General features: G+C 38.4%; 1 protein-coding gene across 2 annotated transcripts in view; it reads right to left on the bottom strand.

Annotated features, from left to right (window-relative positions):
- Nucleotides 1-12,953, bottom strand: part of SHOC2 (SHOC2 leucine rich repeat scaffold protein) — a 78,439-nt gene that overhangs the window by 26,050 nt on the left and 39,436 nt on the right. For both annotated transcript variants that reach the window (XM_063132648.1, XM_063132649.1), the window contains exon 3: nucleotides 4,156-4,293. In XM_063132648.1, coding sequence (XP_062988718.1) covers nucleotides 4,156-4,293 — 138 coding nt within the window. The remainder of the gene's footprint in view (nucleotides 1-4,155; nucleotides 4,294-12,953) is intronic.

Raw genomic sequence — 12,953 nt, 5'->3', positions numbered from 1 at the left:
CAAGTATATCAAAACAAACATCTAAAAATAAAAGATGTGGAGCTTTGGAGGATGGCATAAATGGCAAAACAAAATATTTTAAGAAGCAATTAAGCAATACTAGGTCCTTCCAGTTAAAGGAACTCTTTTTCTTTAGTGTGGTTACACAATGAAAAACATATGTTTACCCATCTTGCTTTAAGTTCTACTGTAACAACAAACTTCTTCTTTTTTACAGTTACTACTTAAATTGTATACCACTTTGTATACCATGCACATAACAAACATTCTTCAGAATTTACCAACTATGGTTAAATATGCTGAGTACATTTGACATATGTCTAGATAAAACATGTAAGGAAATGGTTCAATGATTCTGTCACCTTGAATTCCACTGGCCCAGACATCTTAGCTAGACTAATAAAGAAGATAATTTATTCATTTAGCAGCATTTTAACCCATCTTCCCACTTTAAATAGCATTGAAAGCACATTAGACAAATTTAAAATAAATATAAACACACAAAGAAACAGCTTAGAATCAATAAAATTATGCAGCAGGGTTAATATATATTAAATGTATGGGCAAAAACAAGATGAATTTCACCTGTGACTAAAAGACAATCATAATAATACCAACCAAAGCTGCCAGAAGAGGGAATTCCACAGTAAGGGATTTGTGAAACACCCAGAGAGCTTCGGCTATTGGGTGGTATAGATATGCAATAAATAAATAAATAAGGGCACCACCACCAAAAAGGTCTTCTCATCAGTTAAGATGGAAGTACGTGGAGAAGGGCTTCATCTGAGAACCTTAACTGACAGACAGGTTTAAATGGAAGAAACTGGTCCTTCAGGTACTCTGATGCCAAAGTGTTTAGAACTTTATAGGTCAGGGTTAAAAATTTAAATTGTGTTCAGAAATAAACAAGCAGCCAGTATAGATCTTTAACTACTGGCTATATGGGTCACTATGGCAAATACCAGTCAACAAACTTGTTTTGCATCATCTGAAGTTCTCAACCACTTTTCAAAGGCAGCTTCACATAAACCACAATGCTAGTCTAGCTTGGTTGTTGCTAAAGCATAGCTGCCCGTGGCCATATAATTTCCTTCCATAACAGGCTACATCTGAATAATCAACCAAAGTTAGTAAAATACATTTCATGCCACAAATTGTTATTTGTGTATCCACAGCAAAGATGAATCCGGAAGCATATCTCCAACCTACAAACTTGCTCATTAAAGGGGAGTGCGACACCCTCAAGTGTGGTGTAGTGGCTAAAGTGTTGGACTGGGAGTCGGGAGATCCAAGTTCTAGTCCCCATTCGGCCATGGAAACCCACTGGGTGACTTTGGGCCAATCACAGAATCTCAGCCCAACCTACCTCACAGGGTTGTTGTTGTGAGGAGAGGAGGATTATGTCTGCTGCCTTGGGTTCCTTGGAGGAAAAAAGGCGGGTTATAAGTGCAATAATAAATAAATAAAACCACCTGCCTGGTCAAATGAATCTTCTACCAACAGTACCTCTGCCTTATCTGTATTAAACTTCAGTTTACTAGCTCTCATACAGTCCACTAGTGACCTCAGGTACACATTCAGAAGTTTTTCCACCTCACCTGAATCACACTTTTTGGCTGATGATTTCATGGTTGACTGAAAGCCACTGAGAGATTCCCCCACCCACCCCCACTTCCTTGTGAAGTGTGTTCCTGAGAAATGATGGAGAAAGAACCAGTGTGGAGGGAGAAGGGATTTCAACCTAAAAACAGAAGTTCTTTTGATAAGATTTAAATCTATCTTTTTCAATAGCAACACATTTCCAAAATAAGGTAGGTATGCAGACCATTCAGAGCTTTCTTGGGTTCAAAGACTGGTGTGCAGCTCTTGAAATAACAAAGAGATGCGCAATTGCTACAATCTGCTTGAAGAAGTTTACATTTAAATTCTAATTGGAATGAGGTAAAAATTTGTAAAAGGATGAAGTTAGAGGCAGACAGACAGACTCCAGGACCACCAGCCAATCTAATGTTCATTATCTTCAGCATTTATACTATGCCTTTCTAACACACCTTATAATCAAAGCTGCATGTATCCAATGCATGTTCCATAGAGCAAAGCTTATTGGTTTGTTAGGAAAACCATCAAGTAATAGGTAGACATTTGAGGAAACCAATGCTTGGGAAAACGTCCTAAAAGTAAAAATACCTAATGTCAATTTTATCTGTGAAAATGTCACTTACTAAAACTTATATACTTTGGAATCTGTTTACTCCAAAGCATGTCCCCACAGTGTTCAATGAGGTGTCTATTCCCTAATACATTTGTTCAGGATTGCAGTGTGTATGATAGAGACTGCAATACTATACTCATTTACCTGCAAGTATCCAGTATCAGAGGCAGTAAAGCCTATGTACACCAGTTGCTGGGGGAACACATGAGCAGGAGGGTGCTGCTCCACTCGTGCCCGGCTTGTGGATTCTTGGTCAACAGCTGGTTGGCCACTGTGTGAACAGACTACTGGACTAGATAGACCCTTGGTCTTATCCAGCATGGCTCTTCTTACGTTCGTAAGCCACACTGAATTCAGTAGGACTTACTTCTGAGCAGACATGTATAAGATTTGAGTGTGAATCTAGGACCGCTTGCATAAATATAGCATAATCAATGCAACAATACAAACGTACATTTTAGTCTATATTTCTGTTTAGGAGCTGGATGAACTTGTCTTTAATCAAATGCTTTTGTAGTAAAGCTAGAAATCCTATTTTATATTTATAAGATGAGGAAGGGGCAGAAGAAGTAATGAGGGACAAACACGGGGGCAGAGAAGCGATGGCAAGGAAATGCGATATCCCCCCGTGTGATGATGCTCTAAAACATTTGTTTCCCTTCAGCACTTATTATCAAGTATATAATCAACACACCAATAAGTAAGAGTCAGTATGAGTAGGGTGTTGGACTTAGAACAGGGAGACAAGTTCAAATCACAACTCAGCCATGAAGCTCAGTAGGTGATCATGGTGCACAATCCACAGTCAACCCAAGATGCTCAACGGATGCCATGAAAACTGATGCCATTGAAAAACTGTGGTGGCATGGCACCAACAGGAGTGGTAAAGCAGGATCAGGGGCATGGGGTGGGGATGAGGCTGCCTCTTCCTTCCCTGGGAACCCTAAGCAGCCATTGAGTCAGGGTGGAGCTTTAGCTCCTCTCATCCCAGCAAACCTTGGTGTAAGAACGTTTATGTGCATGTGCAAATGTGTGACCTACGGCACCCAGCAGATATCTGGCTTATAAACAATTTAGAAAGTAATGGCTACACCACACTTTTCAAACTCTGGATGTGAAAACAAAAAAAAAGTGATCCACCCAAAATAAGTAACACATATTGGTCAGAGTGGATTACTCCAGAAAACTCTTTAAATTCAGAAGATTAGTTCCTTTTTAAGTCACTGCAATCTTTGCTTATCATTGACCATAAACTGGACAATATTTACTTAACAAAAAAAGTATAATCACAACTCCTAAATATTCCAGGATCAGCACTACCAAGGGGAGCACTTCACATATGCAACCTGACAATGCAAAAAAAAACAACACACAATAAAAATCATTTTTCCATTTCTTCCCATAATTTTTGTTCCTTCCTTCAATTCTATCTTCTCCTGTGAATCTCAAAGAGGTCTTTCTCTTTGAGAAAACTGCTGAGTTCTTACATGTACCACACATTTAAGGCTCCTTCACACTTTTTCTCTACATGAAGTACTTCCATGCAGGAAAAAAATTAAGCCAGATAACATGCGTCTTTTATACAAACACAAATCATATGGGAAGTTGTAATTGGCTTCAGTTTCCTATACTGCATATGTACAGAAAATATATATGCACATGCCTATATAAGTTACATAATTTTTCCTACACAGAAGTGAGTTTCATGTACGGAAAGCGCAATAAATGAAGTAACCCTCAGATCAGAAGTCTTCTGTGGAATTATTCTAAATGGAATTATTTTATATCTGAGTTTAAAGCGTACTTTATTGTAACCAGTGAATAGTGTGGATATCAATAATGGCACTTACTTCTCATAGTCACAGGCCGCATATAAATCATTGTTTTGTTTCTTCAAAACTTGAACACAGGAAATAAAGATTTTTAACCGCACATTTACATACCTATAGTATCTGGAAGGTCCAAGAGTTCATTGTGCTGTAGATCAAGTTTGGTAATCTGTGTGCAATTTCCAATCTCCTTTGGAAGATGTTCGAGCTGATTGTGTGCTACATCCAGAGTTATGAGGTTACACAACTCACCTGAAAGAGCACAAAGATACGTAGTTATGAGAAAGTTATCATTCTGCCTAGGACTAAGCACTGACTGCAGATGTGAAAGGTCATGCATGACACTTTCAATCATTAGCTAATGTTACAGATGTAGCCTTTCAATATTTGAATCTGAATCTGCTTCATTCAGTGCAACTGTTAAACTAGAGTCTCAAAGTAAGGTTTTCATAGAAGAGAATATTTGTGCCATGAATAGTTCCTCCTTTTATCAGGGTTCCTTATGTATTCCTAACAGTCCATTAACTTTACCCCATTAGAATTTCAAGTACTAATTATCAAGCTCCAACTTCTAATCCTCCTATCTTCAGTACATATTTCTGTTTTATCTATATAATGTAGTCAAGTGGTAATAGGGGTAATAGATGAAGGGTATTCTGTGTGTTTCACTTCTTCCTTTCATTTTGTACTATTTTGGCTTCTGTTATACTTATTATTTGGGACACCACAGAATCCTAAAACTATCCGGGTTGACATAGTATTTTTAAGGGCAGGTTTTGCTACATTAAAATGTGGTGGAAACACGTTATTTTATTTATTTGTTACATTTTTATACCGCCCAATAGCCAAAGCTCTCTGGGCGGTTCACAATGTTCACAATTAGTCCCAATGTAAGGCTGCAATCCTACATTCACTTCTCTTGTAGAAAGTCCCGTTGAGTTCAATGAGATTTACTTCTACACAGATAACACTATGAGTGTCCTTTCCTTAAAATTGTCCCATCAATATATATCACATGGCATTTGTCCTTAACATACAAATTGTGATTACATAAAAGATTCAGAGATTACACTTTAAGACTGTGCAAATAAAAAGTAGAATTCTGGCAGTAACAACAAGTCTTCTAACTTTGCTAACAGCTAAAAAAAACACCCTCAGATTTATTTATTTCAGGATTTGTAAAATCAATGATATTTTTTTAAATAAAAAAATCATTTTTAAAAATAAATAGATTTTGAAATTTTCTTAAAACCATTAGTAAAAAAGGAACCTTGGTCAAAGACATAATGAATACTAATTCTACAACTTCTAATTATATTCTATGAATATATTAACAGCAATTTATAGATATGGGAGATAATCTGATCTCCCATATCCACCACTATAGGTGGTGGACAGAAGTCTCTCTCTCTCTCTCTCCCTTGCCTCTCTCTAAGTGCAAAGGAAGAGGGGATCAATGAATAAGAGAATTTTGGGAGATGGAGTAGATCTGACCAAGGGTAAGGAGTCTGGATATAAATGCAAGGAATAGTGGAGGGGAATAGAAAGTGAAACCAAAAGTGAACGGAACACATTCATACAGTCCTGACTCTTGAGGAACTTCTGCTGCATGCTAACTTCTACTTAGCATGGTAGCAGCAGGCCATAAAAGAGATCCCATTTGTAAATATTTTGTTTCCGTACCTGTTGTGGTTAAAAAAATTTTTTTTTAAAGAACTTTACATTATTTTAAAAATGAAATAGTTAATAGTGCACCTTTTCTTCTTATTTAATAAAAATGAAAATTAACCAGAAGAATAAACAATCTTAGTAGTACAATTTAAAAGCCTGTTTGGTGGTGATTCTGGCACATCATGACAAAAACATCACAATTAATTGAACAGTTGGAGCTGGTTCATCTCCTGAATGACTTCACAAGTTCATTCTGTTTTAATACTAAAATTACCAAATTATCCAATTTTTTGATGAAAATTAATCTGAAAACAATTTAGAATAATTACTTAGTGTGAACCTACCATTTAATGAAACCTACATCTCTGAATATATATTAAGGTTATATTAAACAATACTGTACTTCTACTAAAAGATTAAATAGAATTTTTCTCATTGATTTAAATCATTAAAACTGAATCCTTCAGAGAAGAGATTTAAATCATGATTTAAATCAATCTGATTTAAATTAAATCAACCCTGAGTTATTTACACACTTTCCCTAATTAAAATTGACAAAGCATGTCACTAAGAGACAGAATTCACTTGACACAGTAAACAAGCAGCCATTTGTATACAGAAAATATTTTGGAAAAGACAAGGTCAATTTTGAAGTTTTCACAACGCTCCAAAATTAACTGACAGGTTTAAGTTTAAATACAAATGGGGTGTTTAATATTGGCACACTTTTATCTTAGGAGAGGGGAAACTGTATAACACTCCTAGGATTTAGGATCCAAAAGAATTTAGGGAAGGCACAAAGTTAAAGACAAACAAGCCAGAACCACTTTGTTCCTTGCCCAGCACCTCCCTCCCATTCTCACATTTGGATGAAGAAAATGTACACTTCTTTTTAACATCCCTTTCCATTACAGATTTTGTTCAGTTGGTTATTTGACTAGACGTACACTGGAGTTAGAGAGAAAAAAACAACTTAAGGTATTGTTGACTCAAAACACTTTCAACTGAGTTTTAAAAGCTTTTTATAATGTACTGTGGGGAAGCTTTTGGCAAAGTGGGAAACAGAGATCATTGTTGTGTGCTTGGGTTTTCACGATATATTTCTGGATAGACAAATTCCAGTTACAATTCAAGAGGTAAAAAACATTAATATTTCCATAAAATGAAGAGATAATGTGCTAGACTGAAAATATAAGTTTTGAATAGTTTTCTATTTGTACAATTTATATTCCAGTCATCAATGACCTTTTGGCATTTCCAAGACAGCTTAGTTCTAAAAATACATATATTACAGAACAAATAAACCAATAAAACAGCAGGACAGTCAGAACAGAACAGAAAAAATTATCCGAAACTCACAAAATCCTAAATTTATGTTAACGTTTAAAAGCGTAGGGAAATGAAAAGGTCTTCACCTGGTACTGAAATGATAGCAAAGAAGGTGCCAGGCAAGCCTCCTTATGGAAGGCATCCCACAGGAAGGCCACCACCACTGAGAAGGCTCTCTCCCTGGTTGCCAGCTGCCTTACTTCTGATGATAGTAATACCTGGGTAAGAGCCTCAGATGTATTTCTCAGTGGATTAGCAAACTGATGTGGGAGAAGATGGTCTCATATTTAATGATAGAGACACACAACATGTGCACACCTTGACACTACTGTTAAATACCATTCACCTCTTCCAGGGTTAGGAATCCCAAATTTGGCTCACCTAAATAACTTTGGTTTTCAGCTGTGAGAAACCAAATATAGTTAACTGTGAGACCTATATCAAGAATTTTAAAAGGAAAAAAACCTGTACATGCAGAAATGGATTACAGGTCTGTTCTAAAGGTCAACACACCATAGGAACCTGGAATGTAAGATCTATGAGCCAGGGCAAATTGGACGTGGTTATTGGCGAGATGTCAAGATTAAATATAGATATATTGGGTGTCAGCGAACTGAAATGGACCGGAATGGGCCACTTCACATCAGATCAGCACCAGATCTACTACTGTGGACAAGAGGATCACATAAGAAACGGAGTAGCCTTCATAATTAATAATAAAGTGGCTAAAGCAGTGCTTGGATACAATCCAAAAAACGATAGAATGATCTCAATTCGAATTCAGGGTAAGCCATTTAACATCACAGTGATCCAAATATATGCCCCAACCACAGATGCTGAAGAAGCAGAAGTAGATCAGTTCTATGAGGATCTGCAGCACCTACTGGATAATACACCAAAAACAGATGTTATTTTCGTTACAGGAGACTGGAACGCTAAGGTGGGCAGTCAAATGACATCTGGAATTACAGGTAAGCATGGTCTAGGTGAACAAAATGAAGCGGGACATAGGCTGATAGAATTCTGCCAGGACAACTCACTGTGCATAACAAACACTCTCTTCCAACAACCAAAAAGACGGCTTTATACATGGACTTCACCAGATGGCCGACACCGAAATCAGATTGACTACATCCTTTGCAGCCAAAGGTGGCGGACATCTATACAGACAGTAAAAACAAGACCTGGAGCTGACTGTAGTTCAGCCATGCTTCTCGCCTGCCCAAGGACCTCCACTTCCCTTACTCGGCTTCGTCCTTTTTCTTCTGCTGCCCCTTACGCCTGGAACGCTCTTCCAGAACACTTGAGAACTACAAACTCAATCACTGCTTTTAAAACTCAGCTAAAAACTTTTCTTTTCCCTATAGCCTTCAAATATTGAGTTTGTTCTGACTCTATACTGTTTAGCTTCACCCTACCCGGTGCCTGTTTACACTTCCCTGTGCCTGTTCGCATTCTCCTTCCCTCTTTATTGTTTACTACAACTTATTAGATTGTAAGCCTACGCGGCAGGGTCCTGCTATTTACTGTGTTATCTGTACAGCACCATGTACATTGATGGTGCTATATAAATAAATAATAATAATAATAAAATAAAGATCACGAACTTCTTATTGCACAATTTAGAATCAAACTAAAGAGAATAGGGAAGACCCACAGATCAGTTAGATATGAGCCCACTAATATTCCTAATGAATATGCAGTGGAAGTGAAGAACAGATTTAAGGAACTAGATTTAGTAGATAGGGTCCCGGAAGAACTATGGACAGAAGTTCGCAACATTGTCCAAGAGGTGGCAACAAAAAACGTCCCAAAGAAAAAGAAAACCAAGAAGGCAAGATGGCTGTCTGCTGAGACACTGGAAGTAGCCCAAGAAAGAAGGAAAGCAAAAGGCAACAGTGATAGGGGGAGATATGCCCAATTAAATGCAAAATTCCAGAGGTTAGCCAGAAGAGAAAAGGAATTATTTTTAAACAAGCAATGTGCGGAAGTGGAAGAAGACAATAGAATAGGAAGGACAAGAGACCTCTTCCAGAAAATTAGAAACATCGGAGGTAAATTCCAGGCAAAAATGGGTATGATCAAAAACAAAGATGGCAAGGACCTAACAGAAACAGAAGAGATCAAGAAAAGGTGGCAAGAATATACGGAAGATCTGTATAGGAAGGATAATAATATCGGGGATAGCTCAGGGTGTGGTCAGTGAGTTAGAGCCAGACATCCTGAAGAGTGAGGTTGAATGGGCCTTAAGAAGCATTGCTAATAACAAGGCAGCAGGAGACGACAGTATCCCAGCTGAACTGTTTAAAATATTGCAAGATGATGCTGTCAAGGTGATGCATGCCATATGCCAGCAAATTTGGAAAACACAAGAATGGCCAACAGACTGGAAAAAATCAACTTATATCCCCATACCAAAAAAGGGAAACACTAAAGAATGTTCCAACTATCGGACAGTGGCACTTATTTCACATGCCAGTAAGGTAATGCTCAAGATCCTGCAAGGTAGACTCTAGCAATTCATGGAGCGAGAATTGCCAGATGTACAAGCTGGGTTTAGAAAAGGCAGAGGAACTAGAGACCAAATTGCCAATATCCGCTGGATAATGGAGAAAGCCAGGAAGTTCCAGAAAAACATCTATTTCTGTTTTATCGACTATTCTAAAGCCTTTGACTGTGTGGATCATAACAAACTGTGGCAAGTTCTTGGTGGTATGGGGATACCAAGTCATCTTGTCTGCCTCCTGAGGAATCTGTATAACGAACAAGTAGCAACGGTAAGAACAGACCACGGAACAACGGACTGGTTTAAGATTGGGAAAGGAGTACGGCAGGGTTGTATACTCTCACCTTATCTATTTAACTTGTATGCAGAACACATCATGCGACGTGCTGGGCTTGACGAATCCAAGGCTGGAGTTAAAATTGCAGGAAGAAACATTAACAACCTCAGATATGCAGATGACACCACTTTGATGGCTGAAAGTGAGGAGGAGCTGAGGAGCCTTATGACAAAGGTGAAAGAAGAAAGTGCAAAAGCTGGGTTGCAGTTAAACCTCAAAAAAACCAAGATTATGGCAACCAGCTTGATTGATAACTGGCAAATAGAGGGAGAAAACGTGGAGGCAGTGACAGACTTTGTATTTCTGGGCGCAAAGATTACTGCAGACGCTGACTGCAGCCAGGAAATCAGAAGACGTTTACTTCTTGGGAGGAGAGCAATGACAAATCTTGATAAAATAGTTAAGAGCAGAGACACCACACTGACAACAAAGGTCCGCATAGTTAAAGCAATGGTATTCCCCATAGTAACCTATGGCTGCGAGAGCTAGACCATAAGGAAAGCTGAGTGAAGGAAGATAGATGCTTTTGAACTGAGGTGTTGGAGGAAAATTCTGAGAGTGCCTTGGACTGCAAGAAGATCAAACTAGTCCATACTCCAGGAAATAAAGCCAGACTGCTCACTTGAGGGAATGGTATTAAAGGCAAAACTGAAGTACTTTGGCCACATAATGAGAAGACAGGATACCCTGGAGAAGAGGCTGATGCTAGGGAAAGTGGAAGGCAAAAGGAAGAGGGGCCGACCAAGGGCAAGATGGATGGATGATATTCTGGAGGTGACAGACTTGACCTTGGGGAAACTGGGGGTGGCGACAGCCAACAGAAAGCTCTGGCGTGGGCTGGTCCATGAAGTCACGAAGAGTCGGAAACGACTGAACGAATAAACAACAAAACAAAAGTAATGTATCAGTACGATAAATACAGATACAGATACAGTAAATATCCAAACTTCTGAATTTCTGCCTGCCACAATTCACTTGACAGAAATATTCAAGACTGTAAACATGATATGCAAGGTAGCCTTTCCATCCCTGGATTAACTCTCCTCACTGACTGTGCGCTCTCTCCTTAAGCAGACGGAAATTTCTAAAATCCTTTACATCATGATAAATCCTGCACCAGTTGACAGAGGGAAATGATAGAGAGCTTTCACTACACTGTACAAGAAAAAGGGCATTATGAATATTAGCAATTTTAATTTGTGCTTCAATTAGCATGTGTAAAATCATTCCTTACTATTTTTTCTAAATCTTGTTCTCTCCTTTACAGCCACTGAGTAGCAGTGTCCATAAAACTATTTGAAATTTTAAAACTCAGAAGGTACGATCAACTGTACATATATAATCCTCATGATTCTGAAAATGCCATCTTACTAAGAACAACAAGCTTTCATTTCTATTGGCGACAGTTCCAGAAATAAGAATTTGGATTTTGATCTAGGATCCACAAGTTTTGGCTGGCTTATCATCAGTCTTAACCTGTGGTTAACGCTGTCCCTTCCCTTTCCCAAGTCCTCTGCACATGGCAATGGTAGTGGGTCTCACGTAATGCTAGATTTTGAAGGAAGCAGAATGGCTAGGTCTCTCATGATGGTTCTACCAGTGCCTAAAGCATAGCAACATGAGACACTGCCGTCGTTGCCTTCAACAACTGGGAGAGAGAAGTTGGATTTTCCACATAACACACTGTGGAGCTCAGTAGCACAACATGAGAAACTCCTCCTCACCTCTCCCAACCTAAATCTACACAGCAACAACCTTGCATGCTGTATTATTGCTTCCATGGAGCACTGACCATCCTTCCTATATCATGTCTACAGTTCTATTGCAATATGACAGAAGTCCTAGAAGGTGGCCCACATATTTCTGGGACATGGCAGCCTACAATTCAAAGTCCTTCCCCCACCTCATACTGCTCCATAATAAAAAAAATCTTCTTCTTTGTTTAGGTGTATGTAGCACATGGCTTCTCTCTGATAGGGGTGTTGGATTTCAGCTTTTGTTGCCATTTCCCTAAACCAGTACAAATTTAATAATTGTTAAAGCATCTACCTTTGGCCTGTTTTGTTGAAATATGACAATTTCAGGGCTTTTTTAGACTCTATACACATGTACATACTGAAGAATAAAGCTGTTCAGTATGAAAATTAAACCAAATGTGTGAAGTGTCTCTAACAATGAATTGTCTGCACAATCTTCCTAAATTAACCACACAGAAAGGCACTGAATAGAGAAAATTAATACATACGATAAGTCTAAACAATGATTTCAGATTATAAGAATGCCTTGAATTTGGTCACAGACACTCCCATCTGTTTTTTTCATATTTCTCATGCTTGGTCTGTGACTCACTATCATTTTGCATTTTCTATCCCATTCTTCATCTTCATTGCTTCAATGGAATGGTTGATTTCTTGCAGAGATATGGAAAATAAGCTGGATCTACCAGAGGGAGACGGGGGGGGGCATGTTTTTAGGGAGTGCATAATTCTCAGCATTAGCTATTGGCTAGACTTCCCATTTTAACAAGGGGGTGACACAGATTAAATACATCAGATAAGAAAAACATCTTTTGGTGGCACCCTCTTGAACTACAGGGCATGACACGCTACCCTAATGTTGGTAGTAAAATGATCCAAGTACAGAGCAGAGGACTGAAAAGTCTCAGCCAAGACCTCAACAAAGAAGAACTATTTTCAAATGGTACCTAGAACGTAAAATCAAAATACTTTCAAAAAGTTGCCATGGGTTTCACATTTTTCTTGCAAACTATATTAGGGGTAATACCTGCTCCTGATGCAATGACTGGTCTCAACTGGAATGTACAAAAGCACACAAGTATTGCATAGTATGTACTTCTCCATTACAAACAGCATAGGACAGTCTTCTAAGACTTCTTGCCCAATTTGCACAATCAAAATTCCTGATAAATGCTAGTACCACGAATTAGAGCACCATTTCTCTAATTACCCACCAAGGCACGGATTCCCATGTTCTCAACCTGGGTGGCATTCCTTGTTTGAGAGGGGAAAAACCCTCAAACAACCCAATAACAGGGCATGGAATAATCTT

This window comes from Elgaria multicarinata, chromosome 8 (assembly GCF_023053635.1).
Source record: "Elgaria multicarinata webbii isolate HBS135686 ecotype San Diego chromosome 8, rElgMul1.1.pri, whole genome shotgun sequence".
Taxonomy (NCBI): Eukaryota; Metazoa; Chordata; class Lepidosauria; order Squamata; family Anguidae; genus Elgaria; species Elgaria multicarinata.
Note: the sequence above shows the minus strand (reverse complement) of the source record. Positions and strands in the feature narration are given on the sequence as shown.